Raw genomic sequence first — 21,060 nt, forward strand, 5'->3', positions numbered from 1 at the left:
TGTCTCTGTCTCTATTATTCCTACTTACTGCTTTTGTCGAACCTGAGTCGCTGTTAAGCTGAACCTCTTGTCAACTGTCTAACGAAAGCTGATATCAATTCGTCGGTCTGGCCCAACGAATCTGGCAAACGGGCAGCCCATTAACCCCTGACCAGCTGACGAATATAGACTGTCTGACTGTACGACCGGTTGACTAACATTTGAGCTTTGGGCTATTGCTTGTGGGGCAGTTTTTTTGGTTTGGGCTTTTCATGTGTCTCGCCTCGCCAGCATTTTCGTGTGTTGCATCCTCATTAAGCGTATTCCACTCTCATGGCTTGCCAGCGAAAACCACTAAAGCATTTACATGACAACATGAACTTTCACAGTAGAAAACAGCTGCAACACGAACAGTTATCAATATGCATGTCTCCACTACGATCCGCCCGACACCCTTAACCGACACCCACCACCCGCCACTCCAAAACCATAAACGCCCCATCATAAAAAAAAACTAAACTAAACCAAACGGAAATTCAAACATAAACTTCAACTTCAACTAATTCGATTCAAAAAAATTGTCTCGTTACGCGCGTCCTGCCGAACGGTCGAATACCAAATGCTGTTATTATTTTTAATTTATAACCTGCTGAGCAGCTACCAGAAATGTGCTATACCAAATGGAGTTAAACCCACTCCAGTTAAAGTTACAAAGAGCTGCAATGTGCCGAATCCCTTTAAAAATGTGAACACTAATCAATGGTTGCACTGTGAACTATTTTTTGACTTGCAGGCGATACCACATTTCACATGAAGATACTTGTGCCTGCGGTGGCCTCCGGGGCCATTATTGGCAAGGGGGGCGAGACGATCGCCTCGCTGCAAAAGGACACGGGTGCTAGAGTCAAGATGTCCAAGTCTCACGATTTTTATCCAGGTGAGTGGCTTATGCTATTTCAATTGAGTGCGGTACTCAAGATTTTTCTCTGTCCCCATCCTTATTCCGCAGGTACTACTGAGCGCGTCTGCCTAATCACCGGCTCTGTGGAAGGTATCATGACTGTGGTGGACTTTATAATGGACAAAATAAGGGAAAAGCCCGACTTGACTACAAAAATCATTGATGCCGAGTCTAAGCAGGCACAGGAACGTGATAAGCAAGTTAAAATACTGGTGCCCAATTCGACCGCCGGCATGATCATTGGCAAGGGCGGCGCCTTCATCAAGCAGATAAAGGAGGAAAGTGGTTCCTATGTCCAGATTTCGCAAAAGCCAAAGGATGTATCACTGCAGGAGCGTTGTATTACCATTATCGGCGACAAGGAAAATAACAAGAATGCCTGCAAAATGATACTCTCCAAAATAGTGGAGGATCCGCAGTCGGGCACATGTCTGAACGTGTCCTACGCCGACGTTAACGGCCCCGTTGCCAACTTCAATCCAACCGGTTCGCCCTATGCCACCAATCAGAATGCCATCAACTCAAGCACCGCCTCACTGAATTCTACGATAGGCACGGCCATAGGCGGTGCGGGTACTGCAACCAGTCTGTTGGTCAATGGCGCAGGCATTAACTTATCCCTTAACCTGGGCGCACCCAACCCAGCGCCCAATCTGGCAGTTGCCACACAGTTGCTTGAGCACATTAAGGTACGTCATTTTGGATATAATTAATCTACATTTTGGGCGATACTCATCTGTTTGCATACAGGTTGCCATGCGAGGTGCTGGTTACGCGGAGACCGCCACCACTGACGTCTGCGCGGCCCTCGGTGTGCTAGCGAAGTACGGCGTGCTGGGCATGGGTCTGGGCGTACCACACGCCAATGGCGCGCATCCCACACTGGGCAACTATCTGGGCGTGACGACGCTAGATCAGCAAACTGCGGCCGCGGCTACGGCGGCCACAGCGAGCAATGTTTTTGGCGCTGTCGGTCAGGTTAACTTTGAGTATGCCGCCGCGGCGGCCGCTGCTGCGGCGGCCAGTCGGCCAACGCAGTCTCAGCTGGAGGTGCAATTTGATTCATTCCGCCATATGGGCTCGGCCACTGCGCCTGCGGCCACGCCCGTTTCGCTAAACAACAACAGCTTTGGACTGACCGCTGCCACCGGTACGGTGACCAGCGCGCAACTGGGAGCTGCCGCCTCGATAGGCGGTCTTAGCAAGAGCCCCACTCCTGGTGATTTGGGTGCCAAGGATACCAAGAACGTTGAGGTGCCCGAAGTGATTATTGGCGCTGTTTTAGGTGGGCAACCTTTCTATTATTCCTACTAAAACCGACAATAATACCAACAACAACAACAACAAGCAGACACTTCAAACCGTTTTTCAGCACACCCCGATCCCAATTCCCGATTCCCATGCCTAAGCCCCTTCGCATATTTTGTGTTTAACCTTGCGATTACTTAATGGTAGGATTTAGTTATAGTTATAGACATAGACGTAAAAAAAATCAAGCCATTACACATTCCTTGACAGGCATTCCAACCGATTAAGACGGTTGATCAGTTGCTTGACTGTTTTGCATAAGCATTCCTTAAGGCATTCCCAATTAAACAAATATTTAGCGAAATTTCTAGTCAACTTCTTGCCCCCTCACACATAGCACAAGCCATGATCCATATGATGCCACATGCCATTTCTGCTGAAAGTTGAAAATTCGCTCACCCAGTTAATAAATTAATTTTTAATTAGGAGTGGGCAATACGATGAGAACGTTTAAGGCACAACGAATTTTTTGTCAATATTGAATATGTAAATACCTAGAATATTATATTATATTCATTGGAATAGTGCAATTATTGGGTTTAATTTTTATTTGTTTACTTGTTTACTTTTTCAGTAATTACCTCAGTGTCAGTGTCGGTTTGTTTAGATCTTTAGGTTAAGTTACATATTCGTATTGGTTTATCTTAATTATATTGGCTCTTAATATGTTTCCAGATTGTGTTTTCCAACAGACACACTTCATATCCCTTAAATTACCTACACACATACATACTTACAATTATATACCATAATATTTAACATAATCTGATGCAAATATTCCAGGTCCGAACGGTCGTAGTTTAGTTGAAATTCAACATGTCTCTGGCGCGAATGTGCAAATTTCCAAAAAGGGCATATTCGCACCTGGCACTAGAAATCGCATTGTAACCATAACTGGTCAGCCGAGTGCCATTGCCAAAGCGCAGTATCTAATTGAACAAAAAATCAACGAGGAGGAGACAAAGAGGGCGCGTCAAATTCCATTAACCACTGTTGTGAATTAATAATCAAGCAATCAAGCAAGCAGCACAACAACAAAAAACAACAACAAACAACTATCCCCTATTAAAACGCATTTCCTCAAAGAACGGTTCATTTATAAAAAGAAAAAAAAACTAACAAACAAAAACAAACAAAATGCAAAGAAAACTAAAGGAAGAGTAAGCCTAAAACACAATAAATAAAAAAAGGAAAAAAGAAGCTAATTTACAACAAATAACAACAGCAGTAGCCATAAAAACAACAACACACATCCACACACAAGCACATACACATTAAAAAAGGCATTAGCAATGCGTTTCAACTATTGATAAAATGATTAGTAAGAGAATCCCAGAGAAATGAATTCGAACCCTTAGCAAATTTGATTTGACAAAAAACAACTACCTTTTATCATAATGCTGAATTTGTTTGCCACACTACATAAGTATATATATATACACATATATATATATATTTAAAGTTAAATATATATTTAAATTTGACCAAGGTATTGCGAGATACACCTGGGCTGATATTTCGCCTGCCTTTTTTTTGTTGTTGTCATATGTTGCGTGCTCTCTTTTGGGCACTCTGATAAGCTAAATCCCATCAGATGTATACATAAATATATATTGAGTTATATTCACATATATATTTATATATTCATAAGTTTGCTGCGCTTACATATAGAAAGGCATGTATGTATATGTATGCACATATGTACATATATGCACTTTATACACTAATTGTTGACTCGTGTTCATATTACAGAAAGTACACGACACGACACACACATACACACACACACACACATTTATGCATAATACACCAATACACACATACACAATTGAAACGAGTAAATTAGCATTATGTTGAGACTAAAATGGATATATTTGTGTAATGAGAGCGTTTTCAGTGAAAACTTCAGGTGATTTTCCAAAATGGTGTCCAAATAAGGTAAATATTTTACTACACACATTCACATGCATATGTACATATGTATATGCTATAAAATATATACAACAAATACACCTAAAACAAACAAAAAATGAACGCTTGACAGGCTAGTGATAACTATTTGAAACACTTTTTACCTCAAAGACAAAACCTTTTGCGTTTCTTGTTTTCTGTTTCTGTTTCTGTTTCTGTTTTCTGTTGTTGCCCTTTTGTGCTTATTGCTATGTTTATATATTTGTATATATACACACACACATGTTTCTTAAATATTACGTTTTTAGCCCTTAATATTCTATTATGATATTGTTAAAATGTTGATCATGATAATGTTGTTTAATTTTCGAAAGAGTGGTACAAAATATACCAAACAAGTGGTGTTAATGTTTTGAGCGCGCACGTGAGTCTCCTTTTTGATATTGGTTTTATGCTCCTAATTTGTCAATCCTCATATATTTTACACGTCTGTTTCGTAAGAAACGAATTGCGACTTTAAGTCCAGTTTGAGGCGGATCCCTTGTTTCTATATTTAAAGATAATATATAAACAAATAAATATAAATATGTTTATACATATATATACATATATATGTATATATATATCTATATATTTTTTTTCTTTCGGCCCCACTAGAATGAAACCGTTTGGCATTTTGTTACAATCATCATACATATATTCTGTTTTTGGAAAGGTTTCCACCATTATTTTTTCATACATACATTTTAATCTTAAGTATTACCTATTCTCTTTTTCGCCTAATGCATCACAATTAACTTTATCTTAAAATATAAATCAATGTCTCTGTAAAATAAACATATCCACACACACGCAAAAACGTGCCACCTAATAGGCCAAAAGATACCACTATTAAATTTTAAGTATTGTGCAATTATTACCCGTTATTTTGGTTACATTTGAACTCGCTGTACTTTATATACATTCATATTATATAGACAAGAATCCACAAACGAATCAAATATTGCAAAGCAAAAAGTTATTTTAACATCACATTTGAATTTGTTTTATTATGGAAGCCCCCATACACATAAAAACGCATGGATATATATGATTTACCTGTAATGAAAAATATTGTTTTACTTTCGCCCCCCCATTATTTACTCTAAAGTTTAATTTTATTAATAAAACAAATATAAATATACAAATTTTAAATAAAACATTGCCAAAAACGAAATCAACCAACATTGTAATGTGTTTAATTGAAAGCACCCGGCACATGGCGCATAAATCACCTCTCACAACCACAGCTCCACTAACAGCGTACTCTAAACAATTCTGCAACATTATCATGTCAAATCAACAGTCAGTCAGTCAGTCAGTCAGTCAATCAATCAATCTCTCAGCTCAGCTCTATAAGTTTTAACTTCAGTTCAGTTCAATACAACAATACAATCACTGAAAACGCTCAAGAATAAAAGAAACCCGATTCTAAGCTAAGTTTATCAAAATAAGTTGAAAAGTTGTTCACTTTATTATTGTATTTTTTTTTTTTTTGCTATTATTGTTAAAGCTTACCTTCATTTGTTCTTATTTGTGCAATATTTATATAAATATAAGAATAATAATAAATATGCGCCAAAAGAGTTAAATAGTTACAATATTCGTAAAAACCAAATTGTGACAAGTTTAACAAACAAAATCTTAAGTCAAACAAATCCAAACTTAAAGTAATATTGAAAGTACAGTCGAAAATGCTAGTGTGCCTTGACAAGAAAAAAAAAGAAAAAAAAATGAAGATTTCTGTTCGCTATTTTATGAATAATAATTACCTTTTTACATAATTATTAATTGTTACTAAGAGAAACAAGGCGTACAGAGAGTAGTTAAATTAAAAAAAAAAAATAGACCGTCAATACAATTATAAGATACAAAAGAAGGAGCAAACAATAAGGACAACGACAACATTCAGTTCTACAGCCACCATATCGCATACCACAAACTTAAGTGCCCGATGCAACAAAATCAGAACAAGCATAAGACACTAAACCAACTTCTGACCCCTAACAACAACAAATACAAAAAAAAACAACAAGAAAATTCGTACATTTTATCGTCTTTTTTGTCATGGCAAACCAGAGACAAGCAAAGGCGCCATGCATACAACAGTTCATATGTACATGCAGCATGCATAGGCACATGGCATATTCACAGTTACCTCACACACATCCGCACACGCACACATATGCCCACACCTAAATACATACACACACATGCATGCATAGATACACGTTGCATACACATTGGTCGTACTAAATAGGATCATATGCGCCTGCTCACAGAGTTATGTTTAATGTATGAGTTTTATACGGTATCTAAAGTTAATGTAGAGAAAACAAAAAATAAAACAAATATATATATTTATGTATATTTGTACTGGATCTGTGATATGTATTTAAAAAAGAGAAAACACAAGCAAAAATATGAAAAACTCTATATATATATATATGTACATATATATATATATACATAAATAAATATATATATATATATATATATACATATATATCGATTAAAACGAAACATGAAATTAATTATGAAATAATTAATTTATTCTGAAAGGACGAAAAGCTTTACTTCAGAAGCAAAACAAAAAAATCAACTAAAGCAGCGTGGCGTTTGTCATTTTCTAAGCAAATCCTTGCCACTGTTCGTTCCGAATGTCCGAATATATGTTCTTTTCCCCAAATCGAAGCCAAATCAAATTCCCGATTCAGTGTTAATAAAGCCCATGTCTAAATATGCCACGCCTTCATGCCGACCGATGCAAGATCGACTGTGTGTGATGAAAGAGAAGACAAAATGCTGCGCTCTGGGTCCTATCCTGCCGGACAGTCCACGTGATTATGCTTGTTAAGATTATATTGATTGTTTTTTAAATGCGTTTGTGTTTTTGCTGTATAATAAGGTCAGCTTTAATTATCCAGAAATCATATTGAATTCATTCTGATTGCTTCAACGAGTATCAGATAGTTAACACCAAATCGAACGGTCTACATATTAATCAGTCATATTTCTCATAACAACAGTCACCACTCGTCAACCTCCTCGGTACCCCTATACTAGCTATAAACTCATTTATAAATCCTTCGGAGCGGCGTACGCATATTTTATTTCGCAAGTTTTATAAAAGTTATTTAATGGTAAAAAATAGTGCTGTTATTTCAGCGACGGAGTCTATTAGAGTTTAACTAGTGAAAATAAAAAGAAAAAACTTTTATTAACTATATATTTACGTATTTCAAATATTTCAAACTTGACTTTAATGGTTAAAAAATAAAAACATATAACTAAGAAACGGAAGAGCGCAAGAAATCGAAAAATATGATATATAATATAATTGAACCGCAGTTTTTGCTCTGTAAAATAACATATAAAGCAAATTATAAAATAAAATTATATAATAAGTGCAAAAAAAGGATGTTACATTTAACAATCAAATCAGTTTTGTTTTGCTTGTATGGTAAAGAAAACATAAAATACATATATACGTATGTAGTAGTATGTTAATTCTACATAAAGTTGTTATTTATAATTTGTTATGCTTTGCCTCCACACTGTTATTAGGACAATTTAACAATTATATGCATAATAACACATATATTTATATACAGATAATATATATAAATATATGCACACACATTAATAAACTTATATATACATATACCGATAACAAGTGCAAATGGAAATAATATAAATCTTTTGGAAAGACGAAACGTTACAGATTTATAATATATGCGATATTATGACATAATGCGATAAATGTCAGGTTTGATGATGCCATTCTAGAAGCCGAAAGGTATGTGGGATATATGGCTACATACATACATATTCAGACATTCATATGTACATGCCTCCTCCATTTGCCATTGTGTGAAAATAGGCGCTAATTGGCAACAATAATAACAAGAAACCCTCTGAAAGTTCGGCAACAAACACAACCTATTCAAATATTAAACAATATGTATATTATATATATTTACATGTATATGTATAATATACAATATATACAAAAATAGCTGTTAGCGTGATACATAACATTATTATTATTTAATTCGTACAAGTAAAAGGTTTGAAGATGATACAAAACAAACATCCAAGGCTGCTGCGCGGACTTGTACTTTCTACTGAGCACCCTCCCGGGGAAATGTGCAACTCAGCTCAAAAACTTGCAACATTTATTTGTCATCAGGCGATGTTTGTCATCCATTCATTTAAGCAAAGCAGACTTGCGCTCATTGGTTTTATACAAGCATTGAAGCAATCTAAAGCTTCGATCAGATTTGCGAAGTCAACATATATATACAAATGTATGTTTGCATATATCCGTTCGCGAAACAAAAATGATGTATGCATGATATTGTTACATCATAGGTAATAATTCATTTAACAGTGTCACAGTCAGACGAGACCTTCTTATATTTGATATATCAATTTACCAAATGTCCAACATAGTTACAATAATTTTAATTGCATAATAAAGTCAGTCAGTAGTAAGGCCAAAGTAAACGTTTGTGGAAATTCAATGTTTTGTTTAGTCTTCTTTTTAAATATCGTAGATTTCAACAAATGGAAACCTAAGATAGTAGGAGCATACGTGAGTACCTTAGGATGAAAAACATAACTAATAATAGACAAAGTTTAAACGTTACCTTCACGTTGTATACTTACAAAACAACGTGTGGGATTTCATTTGAAGCTGTTATACAAGCCACTAGATTTTACAATTAAATCAGCAACACCAAATATAAACAATATAGAAACTTACCATTTTCTCAACATTTCTTAGACAAAGTCAACTACTTACTAACATGAATATTCAAATTATGATGAAGAAAAACAAAGGAATAGCACTTTTCACACAAAATTGTCGAAACTCAGTTGCACTTTACGAATACAAAGAAACGAACTCTTAATGCAATTTTAAAATTTGAAGCAAAAACCTCAATTGAACGGTGGTCATTTGAAATGCTCGTAATCGCAGAACATTCAAGCAAGCAAAACATCATGGAAACTCATTCAAAAGTAAAAGTACTAAATCTTTTATGATTTGACTGTGATAAAAATAATGACAAAAAGGAGATGAAGTGAATGAATTACCAAATGAATTGTATAATAGAGTATGTATAAATTGAATGTATGTATACACATGAAAGTAACCTTGCAGCAGGTGCAATACTGCGGCTCTTTAACAAACCCAATAAGTAGATTGAAAATTGTTTGGTACGTGCTCATAGTGCAACACCATGTGCGGCCTAGGATATGTTGTTTAAATAGCGATAATAAGTATGTATTTAATTACTGCAAAACAAAAAGCAACAAAAAAACAAATAAAACTAAACGAAACAAATAAATATAAAAGTTTTACTTATATATATTAGCAAAATATTTAAAAAAAATTTTAGCAACAAAATATCGAGCAAGGTATCGAGAAAAAAATAACAAACAGAAAAACTTAATTATTAACAACATGCAATAATTATATAAACAAACAAAAAAAAAATAAATAAAAAATTTAAAACAAAAAATAGATGATATTTAGTTATGCTCTATTAAAATTTATAATCGATTGAAGTTTTCTAAAGATGAGGTTCAGCTAGCGAAGCAGAAGGTTTTATAAATATATTTATCTATTATTTTACTTGAATTTAAAAACTATATATTATATCTCACACACAATCTTCATACAAGTAAGCCAGAAATTCATTTCTTGAATTTGTTTATGAAAAATGCAAAAAATGATAACTAAAAATAGTCTAGAAAGTGTTAATAAAGAAAAATCAAAAGGTAACGTAGCTCATTCAAATTAAAAAAAAAAAAAAAAAAACACGTAATTTTGAACCTACTCGTATAATAAATCAGATCTTGTACAATTTGGCAAGTGGCGCTAGCGGGACCGCCCAAATCCAAGAGTATACAACAAATAGTAATCTACATATAATTATATACAAATGCATAGTACATATAACCTAAGAAATTCATACTCGAATTGAATATGCAACAAACTCTTCAAGATCAGCGCGACAAAGATAAAGAATAAACAGCGGCAGGCTGGATACAATAAATAGAAAGCCAATATAAAGCTATGTAGGTCCGACGTGTCGATATGACATTCTACTGAATACAATGCTAATGGTAATGTTATGACGTGCGTCTGGCGCATACGTATGGAATCGTAGTTATAGTCAAATTTGTTGAGTACATATATATACACGCATAAAAAACGGAACACCAACAAAATACATACACGTAATGTCACATATTAGTATGAGGCGCTAAAAGATCCGTACTAAATAAACAGAAGTAATTGTAAAGTAAAAATCCAAGTCAAGGTACATAAAGAGTTATAAAATACACATACAAATAACATGAATTACTCATTTAAGAAAGATTATATAAAAATAAAAACCAGACAAAACTAATAAAGAATATATTAAAAAAAATTGTAGTTTTTCTTTTAATATTTATTCACATTTTACAGATGGCTTTAAAAAAAAAAGAATGCAGCCAATAACCAGGACATTTGCAAACTCAAAAACCGTAGCAGACAAAAGGTTGTGGACATCCTAAGGATCATAAAATCGCTTAGCTGAATTATTAGTATTCTAAAGGGAAAGTCGGCTATTAAGCACAACCTCCGGCCTGTAGCCATTTAGCCTGGTAGTCCTGGAATTTTAGTTTCATTTAGTCAATCAGTTTGTTATTTTAGTTTACTTTCAAGCAGAAAGTCGATTTCATAGTTTACAACAATAAAAGATAAAAAAATTGAAAACAATATTAAAAACATTTTTGTTTTGTTGAATCGCTTCGTTTAAATGCAGGTATAATTTACATAGCTAAGAGAACTATAGGTGCGTGTGCGATTCAGAGAAGTTTTTGGACCAAGAGTTGATTAAAATAGTAAATTATTTATTTGCCAACTTCGGCGGACAGTCTGGTTGATTGTGTGGATGGCTTTCGCGAATAGTTTCATTAGTCGCCAAATTTTGATCGAGCTGCAAGATTGTGGGATAAGGATCCAAGGTGACTTTGTACCTGAAAGAGGTTTGAAATATAAGAAATATTGCGTCTTTATGATGCTCAAACTCACCTTCTGGCGTTAAAAACTTGTGGAACAAGGCAGCAATCAGCCATGGATATTTCATCGCCCACACAGTATTTCCCAGACGAGAGCGAAAGCACCTGCTCCAGACCACGAAAGCCACGTGATATCCAATGTTGCGCCCACTCCCCGCTCTTTTCTTTGCCCAGGTGTGATAATACTAGTCTGTTTTGCAGCGGCTGAATACCAGAGCATATGATCTCAACAATCTCGCGCACTTTGGCTCGCTTGTGAGGATCCTGTGGCAACAACGGATGCAGCGGCCGTGTTTCATCCAGGTAGTGCATAATCGCCACGGAATCGCATAGTGTCTGTCCGTCTAAGCACAGAACAAGTACAGGATATATTGAAACTACCCAAAATTATGCGATCATAAGGCACATAGGATACTTACCAATTCGTAAAGCTGGTACCTGTTGCATAGGATTGAGTTCTCGATACTCATTCGTATAGCAGTTTGTGGAGTTATTAGCCTCAGTCGTAACCAGACTTGTCGGCCTAATTTCATATGGTATCTTTTTCAATCCCAATGCAATTCGTACTCGCCAGGAACAAGAACTGTAGAAATACGAGTAAAGCACCGGCTTCGTATCGGGGGAAACTCTAGAGCTGGACCTGCGCATTCCACTCTCAGCCAAATACATATACTTTGCTGCCGATTTTCTGAGTGCACTCATTGTGTGAGGGCAAATACTCGAAAGTCACGAATTAATTTGTTAAGGTAGTTTGTACTGGTTTTCAACTATAAGAAAATCAGCAAACCTTTCGTCTTTGATATCTTTATCCGACTATCAAGATGGAATATACAACCTGTATACCGTGTATGGCTATATACAGTCATATAATAACAACTAAACACTTTGTTAACCGACTACCGATTAAACTATCGATACAAAACACATACATTCATCCGATAGTGCATTCATTTAAGAATTAAACCAAAATCGATTCTTATGAAATACAAACGATCGACTGTATAAAGTTTAGTAAGAAGTTTATTTGTTAAATACATATGTAGTTAATATTTGGAACTGTTACAATATTATGGATATTAACATAGTAGAATTGTATGCGAAATCAGGCAGTTCGTTTAATTCTATAGGATAGATTCTCAATTCGATGTGAGGATCGATTAATGTGTGTTTTAAACGGGAAACGAGTAATTTACATACATATAATTTTGTGCATTTATTTCATTGGGTTATAGTTTGTGTCGTGCTTTTAATTTTAGGAAATACAGTTTTAACTTTTAGCTTGTTTATACAATTTTGGTAGCAAAGAGACATTAATTGTTCATTGTTATATTTTGCCACCTGATCTGATGTCTAAGTTATGGTATTTAAGTATCCTTAATTTAAACGTTTTCTGTATTTTTCACTTGTTCTTTACTTCGTAATCAGAATGCCTGCTAATAAAGTTGACTGAAGCTTTGTACTTTTCAAAAAGTTCCATGTAAAGCGCCCATTTTTTTTTAACTTACATATGTATGTATACTTCTATATAGTTGCGCATTTTGGTTTATAATGGTAATGTAAATTTGCACTTAAACTATTTTTGCATTTTTAAATCCCTGAATTAAATTTTGCTTTTCATTATGTGTTCTTGAATTTTTTTCCTGTTAGCCTAAATAAAATTCATAAAAATACGTTTATATATGAGTTTATCTTTTAGACCATTTTTTCATATTGAAAACTAAAGAAAATACATTTGTTATTTGTTTTTTTTGTTTTTTTTGTTTTTTTTTTGTTTTGAGAATTATCAATATTGATTTGTTAGCATGCCATTTAAAATTTTATTTTTATCGATAGTATTTTTATGCATTTATGCATAGTTAAATGCTGTTAGCAATTTTTAAATCACATCCGACTGTTTCTCTCAATCAAATCTCGCCTCTTCTCTATCTGACTCTAGCTCCAAAAATTGTTATTTCTTACTGTCGAGTTATACATATATTTGCTTGTTGTACGAACTGCAATTCACTTCTTCGTTTTACGGCGTTTTGCAGTTGTCGTCGGAAAATTCTATTTGTTTGGCAGCTCCGGCGGACAGTCCGGTTGATTGGAAGGATGGGCAGCTCGGAATGCTGGGTTGCTCTCCAGCTCACGATCAATGCGCAATATAATCGGATATGGGCGCAAGTCTACGTGGAATCTGAGGAATATTGTCTTAAGCCTCATTTTATCTCGTTTCTAATTATATGGGACTTACCTTCTGGCATTAAACACCTGCGGTACAAGGCAGCAATCAGCCATTGAGATTTCATCACCCACACAATATTTGCCTGCCGAGGTGGACAGTGCCTTTTCCACGGCACGGAAGCCACGTGTTATCCAATGCTGTGCCCATTCCTTCTTCTTTTCCTCCCCCACGTGGATTAGAACGATCAGGTTTTGAAGTGGCTGAATACCAGAGCATATGATCTCAATTATTTCGCGAACTTTAGCTCGTTTGTGTACATCTTGCGGCAATAGCGGGCGCTGGGGTCGTGTCTCCTCCAGGTAGTGCATAATAGCCACCGACTCGATCAGTGTATGTCCATCTACAAAAGTTAACAGTTAAACAAATTTGGAGATATTTTTGACACAAATTATGGCATATGCTGTGCTCACCAATTTGCAGCGCCGGCACCTGCTCCATAGGATTTACCTCGCGGTACTCATTGCAGTGTTGCTCGCCGCCAGACTTGATGAGACTAATAGGCTTGATGTCATAGGGTATTTCTTTAAGATTCATCGCAATCCGAACACGCCAGGAGCACGAGCTACGCCAATACGAGTAGAGTATTGGCTGTGTATCGATAGAAGCAGAGTTAGTTGACATTTTAATAGAATTGCTTATTGCTATGCTGCCAGCTCGTGGGATGCTGACAACAAAATGAAACCCTCAGTCAGCCAACTGTCATATCAGACCCATTTCTTGTGATATCTGTTCATTTGAATAAATAATGTAAGTCGACATAGAACAGAACAGGTTGACACTGATAACGAGAGCACAGACTCATCACATATTTTCAGAGGTGATCTGGTCAAACCAGTTGCTCAGCAGCGAGTTTGTTAATTTGCTTGTTGTTTCTCTTGCCGCTGCTAAAATTACGCTATAGTTTTTATTACTAAGTAGAACTACGTGGTGATAAAAAATATACATTCAAATGAATTGAGGATTTGAGGTGCGACATAAGCGGTAACAGATCTGGCATAACGTGTTCTAAATTGAGCCCCTTCTGGTAATGATAAATACATAAATCTAACAACTTTCATTAACATTGATTAAATGTCTCAGCAGAGAACAAAACATTAGAATTCGAATATTTTCGCTTTCGAATATATATTCGATTATTCTATGTTCTAGCAGTTGAAAGCACAAAAGTTGTTTAAGAAACCGTGGCCAATATTTATGTGATATTATTTGAGTCCTTATAATAGAACTGCAGTTGTTGCTATTTTAGTTCGGTTCATCCGGCTGATGGGTTATATCCTAGTCGAGCACTCCCGACAGGGACATGTTTACTTTGTTTATTTAGCACGAGGCATTCTTTTCAAATACTAATAGAAAAATCTGAGATACGCCTTTATCTGTTTTCGTATATAATAAATTATCTTCAAAGCTATATTCGAATTTAATTTTAAATATGGAAAAGGAATTATTTCCTTTGACTAGTTTTTAAAGAAGATGGTTACACTATTGATGGATTAGATTGATATCCAAATATGTTAATGTACATACAAAATTTCGTTTCTCTCTGTGTGGAATGCATTTTTTTTAATTTAAGTGCAGTCTACAGTTCCAAATTTGTATCTTTTTGCTTTAATTTTCCTAAGAGAGGAGTGAATTTTCGAAATTAAAAAGTGTTAATATCAACAAGAGAAAAGTGTATTGCGAAAGGCGATATAAATACTGTTTTAAGACAACTTTGATTTTACTGTGTGATGTATATGTCCAGCATCACATTTTTGAGGAATAATATAAATATAAATTGTATTTAATATCTGTTAGGAATTTACACATCATTATCTAATAAAAGATGAACATTTGTTCAGCTGAACAGTTCTATCATAAAGTCATGCAAATTTAATGAAACCGGATTTATTTTAGAGTTTTAAGCACAATTTGATTAATTCATATTGCTCTCTCTTTGGTATACCCACATGATTCATATAGGGGCCGTGCGTTAATTGACAATGCTGCAAACGATATGAAAGTTGTATACACACTGACCGCCTGTACCAAAAACCGAAATGTGTAGAGCAACAGTAATAAAAGCCAATGGCTCCGCACAGTGCCAAAATAACATACATACATATGTACGTATGTTTGTGTGTGTACATTTGCAAAAGGACCCTATCCCGTTCGCCAAAAAGCAGCGATTCCGGGAACAAATGACGGCCCACATAGGCCAACAATAAAAGGTCCGTATGTAAGTGTGTCTATATGAGAGCGTAATAAGTTGCCTAAAAGTTCGTTGAACCCATGTGAAAGTAAAGTCGGTAGTATCCAGAGACAGACATGGAGCCGAGAGTAGGCCGAGTCAGCACCGAGCTCCGATATGTGTCGTACATCAAGGTCGACTAGGGGCATTAACCTTAACCAATACGACGTTGTCCTGGTTGCTATTAAGCAAGAACAGGCCCGTATGATGCGCCAAGGACATTCGCAGACGTCCATGGCGCTGCGCTCAAGAGCTATCGCGAGCGCAGCACAAAATGGCTCACAAGTTTCGCTGGGGTGCTTTTATAGGGGTTGCTTCTGAGTGCACGCCACACTGTAGTTTGAGTTGAACGCAACCCGCAGGGTTGTCGAGTCCATCTATTCACTAATCCGTGCTCCCTTTGTCGTAGGCCTTACCACAGCCTAGCAACTCTGTACGCGCCATTTCTCAGTGTGTACGCTAGCGAAAAAAGCTTTCAGTTCTGCGCATGTGCGAAAAACGCATGCTGGCAGTATGAGTTTAACTCAAACCAGCGTCGGCCGCTGGCACCGTAGTATGAGTGAGTTTTCAGCAAGGATTTTTTGCCCAAGGAGGCACATAATTTTAGCGCCATTCACGCGGGACTTACCTTTGCTATGGCCGAGAGGGACATAGCGTTGTGATGATACTTTGAGTAGTTAATTTTGAAGCCGTTTAAGCCGAACGCACAGTGAAAACTTTAATTTGCGGACCGGACGGGGGTGGGGTGCAGCAAAAACTAGACGTGAGCTACGTTAGGCGGTCAAACTTCAACCTAGCCACCACCGACACAATAATTGTATTATCCAAGCAGCTATTGCAATTACGAATATGCGTTTGCCAATGTAATTTGGTGTTGTTCGATTTGTTTTATCTGACTGCAGGCGACCCTTAATGCACTCAAGTCGAACTCCGGCAGCTGAGGTAAGCGCGGCACGCAGCAGCAAAGGATAACAGCGACTGCGACAACGACAGGACACGATGCCAGAACGCAACTGAACACACTGAACTCAATAAACGAGTGCGAAAGCGAAAGCAAAGGACAACGACAAAGCTAACTGAGTAAGGGAGAGCGCGAAATGAAGTGACCAAGGCAGACAGAGAGAGCGAGAGAGAGAGAGAGAGAGAGAGGGAAAGGAAAGGAAAGGCCAACAGAACACGGTAGATATAGCAAAAGCTAAAAAATTGCTGGTAATTGTCTTAGATAAGCTTTCTTAGCTTTTTTCGAAACCAAAGAATCGGAATTATCTTAAAAGAACGTAAGCTGAATTGTTGTTAATAATAAAAACTATTGTTGTTTTTTTATGACCACCAGTTTATTTGTGTTTTCATTTTAAAATTTTTTTACTAGAGTTTTTGTAAGTTTAATTCATTTCCATTAAGGTTGCTCAAATGATTTTCGATTAAAATACGCGGCTTAAACCTAAAGGTATGTAACATATGGACTAAAATAGTTAACAACTTGTTACAGTTTGTTTCTACAGAAAAACGTATACAAATAAATACCTAATATACATATGCACTTATAAGTACATAAAACTAAAACAACATCAGGAAATTGAAGTTTAACCCATTACAAACATTAATTTTAGTTCTGTTTTGTAGAAATGCAACAATGTGTATAACGACTTTTAAACAGCCGCACAACCAATAGAATATCACACCAAAAATGGCAGAGTACAACGAATCCAACAAAGTGTAAGAGAGAGAGAGAGAGTGTGTGTATGTGTGTGTGTGTGTGTGTGTGTGTCTGTGTGTGTGTCTGTGGGTGTGGGTGTGTGCTTGTGTACATGTGTGTGTTTCTCTAAGGATACAGTGAACATTGCTAACTAGATAGGTAACGGTAATGCTAACAACAACATCGTGAGTCGTTCTTCGTTGAGGCAGGATTCCTGACTGTACAGATTTCTCCAGTGGGTGTACCGGACTTGGGCTTTGGGTACAACATTCATAAAGTTTAACTACCTCAGCGCTACATAAGTTCTCGTTGTCATTTTGCTAGCTAACAAAATTAACTGTATAAGTGTATACATAAGTATGTATGTATTTATAAAATTGCCAACAAATCAATAAATTATTGTTGTAATATTTTTAGAAAATAGTGTCCATATATCATCATATTCGTGGTCGTCATCCAGACTGTACCTTTGTTTGCAAACTATGCATACATTTTTCGTAATCTTTCTTTTTTGTTTTTTACTTAACCTAATGCATTCGAAGAATTGACTACAAGTTAATGGCAAGAGCCATACCTTTGTTTTTGTTTGTTTGTTTTTTTTTGCTTTTTTTTTTTGTTTTAAAGAGTTTACATGTACAACATTCGTTACACATACACATACAATACACAATAATCATAATAATCATAATTATTTGAATGTTCAATACAACTGGTAACATCATGCTAAATACAATATGCCATCATTATAAGACAATTGCTCAAATATGCTAAAAACTTTTCATTCTATTATAATTATCAGAGACGCAGCCATAGTCGAACATTTTTGACCATTTTAGCAATACATAATTTTAAAAATTATTTGGAGGGAATATTCATGATTCTCAAATATCTTTACGTTATTCAATTTGATATCAAATGTAAGTGTAAAGAATATTTCCATATGTATAACTAAAAAATATCGTATTCTTCTCTGTTTCAGTAACGAAAGAGATATAGTTTTTGTTTTCGATTTAGTTTCGTTGAAAAAATGCATAAGTTATGTGCCAAACAATTTGCATTTGTTATTCTTAGGTACCAAAAATGTAAAGCAAAGATTAAGCAGATTTGTATTAAATGATAGCATGTAAAATCCTTTTGCCGTTCATTTCAATTTACACCTATTTTGATCATCAGTTACAACCATGAAAACATTTATGTTTACATTTATGCATTTGTACACATACATGTGTGTACCGTAAAATATTTCTTACTGTATCAATAATTTTAGACCAATATAATTATGTGTGTCTGCGTTTGTTTTTCGTTTTGTTTTTTTTTTTTTTTGTTTTTTCTTTTTTTTGTATTTTAGAGAATTTACATGCTAAGTACAATTTACGTTCAACAAGAGGTTATAGCATTTTAACTAATGCCATAAAGTAACAGTTTCTTTGTTTATAAAAGATTTGCATATTACAGTTAAAACTTACGTCTGAGAGTTGTGTACTTGTATATGGTACTTTATTTTTACATTCGTACTGTTGGAGATTCGGGAAAGTACCCACATTGATCGAATCAGTAATACTGAGCTGTAGAGTTAGTTGCGATGAATGTGTGCACGTGTGATTATAGGCCTGAATTAGTTGCGATGAATCTTGAATCTTGGCTAGATTACCGTGTGGCACAAAATATATATTTAAAAATAACTTATCTTATGAGCTTATGAGTCATTGAGCTGATTGATTAGAAGTGTCTGTATATTGTTCAAACCTTCAATAATAATAATTTAAATCGAATCGAATCTCACGATAATCAAAGATCTCATGAAAAATAATACAAATATGTATATACCACACTCTCTGCCTAAGAAATGTATAATATAATCATCATTCATCACTAGTTCGTCAGACCTATAGAAGTATGCCTTACATGTATATTTGCATTATCGGCATTTTGCCTGAAATTTGCACTTATATGCTAAACAGGAATGCAATCATCCATAGAAATTTGGATGATGATGTCTGTATTTACTATGTATACATGTATTGAATGCTTTTCTTATAAGTTTTAGTTTCTTTTTTTGTATTTTAAATTAAATTGATATGTCTAAGAGCTATTATCAATCGTTTTCAATTTTAAAAAGATTCTGTTTGGTATTGTTTCTCGAAGTAATTCAGTTGTTTTTGTTAATATGAACTTGTGCATATGGTTAACTCCATATAAGAAGTTCCTCAGATTGCACATAATTTGTATATTAAAATTATTGTTAGAAAGTGATTTTTGCGAATACATAAGTATATATTATATTGTTAATTCACTTGAGTTTGAGTTTTGAGCTAAAGTCAGTGGCCCATGAGCGCGTGCAGATCCAGCATTTTGTTTTTTTTTTAGCTTATATACAGATTTTATAGTATGCACATACGCTCGATCTAATCGTATGTGCATGTGTGTATATATATTTATATATTTATATATATATATTTATATTATATTATACATTCTCGTACACTTAATGAACAATCACAACGCAGAGTATTCGAATAAAGTGCTGGCGCCGCTGAGATTGCAGTTTCTTTTGAAATTAGAGGAAAGTGAATATAGCACAAAATATATTTCACAGATTGTCATATCTACTTTGTTTGCGTTTCGACTAATGAAATAAAAATGCACCCAAATCGCATTGAAATAACAGATACGAATATTTAATCAATAGATAAGGAAATATTAAACATAAAAATAAATTAATATATATATATATGTATGTAAATATGTGTGTAAGACAAAAATGAATCGAGCAAGAAGTTCTCTTGTGACTAGACGGTAGGACTTACAACTTGCAGACTAGTTTAATATGCTATATGTTATTATTTAACTCTTCTTCTTATTCGAAATATGGCTTTTTTGTCTTTAGGAAACTTTATGGTAAAGCAACAAATTACCGAATCTTACTTAACATTACCTAAATAATACAGCTAAGTACATATTTATTATTTATGGTATATACTTTTGCTTAAGCACACATTTGAAGACTTTATTCATAATACTTAAGACTTAAGCTTGAAGGCATTTTTTAATATTTTTTTCAAGGCTTTTCAAAGTAAAGCATTGTGGGAAAGGAAGGGAAATTGTGTCTATGTATTGACTAATTCGTAGAGAAAATGCACACAACATAAGTCGATAGTCAGAATTTGAATTTTCTATTGCACATATGTTTTATTTTATGTATGCACAGATTCGTTTCTGCTAACATAGACCACATAAATTTGCGATTGTACGCGTATATATATACGTTTGGTACAAAAATAGTGTAGCTGTCTTGAGAAGAGTCTTTTTAAGTGGCTTTCGTAGCCCACAACAAACAGTTCTGAAGATGCTTAGTGGTGGGTTGCTTTGGCTGTAGCTGAACCTAATTACATTTGTATTCATATGCAATTGTTGACCTACATAACATATTGCAATTACGTATCTATGTCTGTATGTATGGGTGTATTTGAATTATTAGCAAGAAGTAAAACATACTTTTACACTCACAAATACCAAACAATTATGAACATTATCTAACTAAGGGCTATGAACATGGGGTCTTCCTTTTTAAAGTTAAGCGAATAAAACGTAAGGAGGACGTAAAGATAATCTGGCACAGGTTTGTGCATCGGAACATG

At 35.0% G+C, this 21,060-nt stretch overlaps 3 protein-coding genes across 13 annotated transcripts in view; 1 reads left to right on the forward strand and 2 right to left on the reverse strand.

Moving 5' to 3' along the window:
* The window catches only part of LOC115761990 (RNA-binding protein Nova-1), a 33,310-nt gene extending 26,719 nt beyond the window's left edge, over positions 1-6,591 (forward strand). For all 10 annotated transcript variants that reach the window (XM_030704050.1, XM_030704054.1, XM_030704057.1 and 7 more), the window contains 4 exons: positions 773-916; positions 989-1,629; positions 1,691-2,225; positions 3,032-6,591. In XM_030704050.1, coding sequence (XP_030559910.1) covers positions 773-916; positions 989-1,629; positions 1,691-2,225; positions 3,032-3,252 — 1,541 coding nt within the window. In that variant the 3' untranslated portion in view covers positions 3,253-6,591. The remainder of the gene's footprint in view (positions 1-772; positions 917-988; positions 1,630-1,690; positions 2,226-3,031) is intronic.
* A 4,083-nt stretch (positions 6,592-10,674) lies between these two features.
* LOC115761867 (probable maleylacetoacetate isomerase 2) lies at positions 10,675-12,149 on the reverse strand. Its single transcript, XM_030703867.1, has 3 exons — positions 11,695-12,149; positions 11,289-11,619; positions 10,675-11,233 (listed from the first exon to the last, which is right to left on the reverse strand). Exons 1-3 carry the CDS (start codon positions 11,975-11,977, stop codon positions 11,104-11,106), a joined length of 744 nt encoding a protein of 247 aa, XP_030559727.1. The 5' UTR covers positions 11,978-12,149; the 3' UTR covers positions 10,675-11,103.
* A 182-nt stretch (positions 12,150-12,331) lies between these two features.
* LOC115761898 (probable maleylacetoacetate isomerase 2) lies at positions 12,332-16,484 on the reverse strand. Of its 2 annotated transcripts, XM_030703908.1 has the most exons (4): positions 16,355-16,484; positions 13,910-14,087; positions 13,509-13,839; positions 12,332-13,451 (listed from the first exon to the last, which is right to left on the reverse strand). In XM_030703908.1, the coding sequence occupies exons 1-4, from the start codon at positions 16,376-16,378 to the stop codon at positions 13,322-13,324; spliced, it is 663 nt and encodes a 220-aa protein (XP_030559768.1). In that variant the 5' UTR covers positions 16,379-16,484; the 3' UTR covers positions 12,332-13,321. The 2 variants fall into 2 exon arrangements, with proteins under 2 accessions (XP_030559768.1, XP_030559767.1); XM_030703907.1 differs by lacking the exon at positions 16,355-16,484 and having other exon boundaries at positions 13,910-14,362.
* Between the last annotated feature and the right edge of the window lie 4,576 nt (positions 16,485-21,060).

The sequence above is a fragment of the Drosophila novamexicana genome, unplaced genomic scaffold (assembly GCF_003285875.2).
Source record: "Drosophila novamexicana strain 15010-1031.04,08,12 unplaced genomic scaffold, DnovRS2.1 tig00000512-arrow-arrow-pilon, whole genome shotgun sequence".
Taxonomy (NCBI): domain Eukaryota; kingdom Metazoa; phylum Arthropoda; class Insecta; order Diptera; family Drosophilidae; genus Drosophila; species Drosophila novamexicana.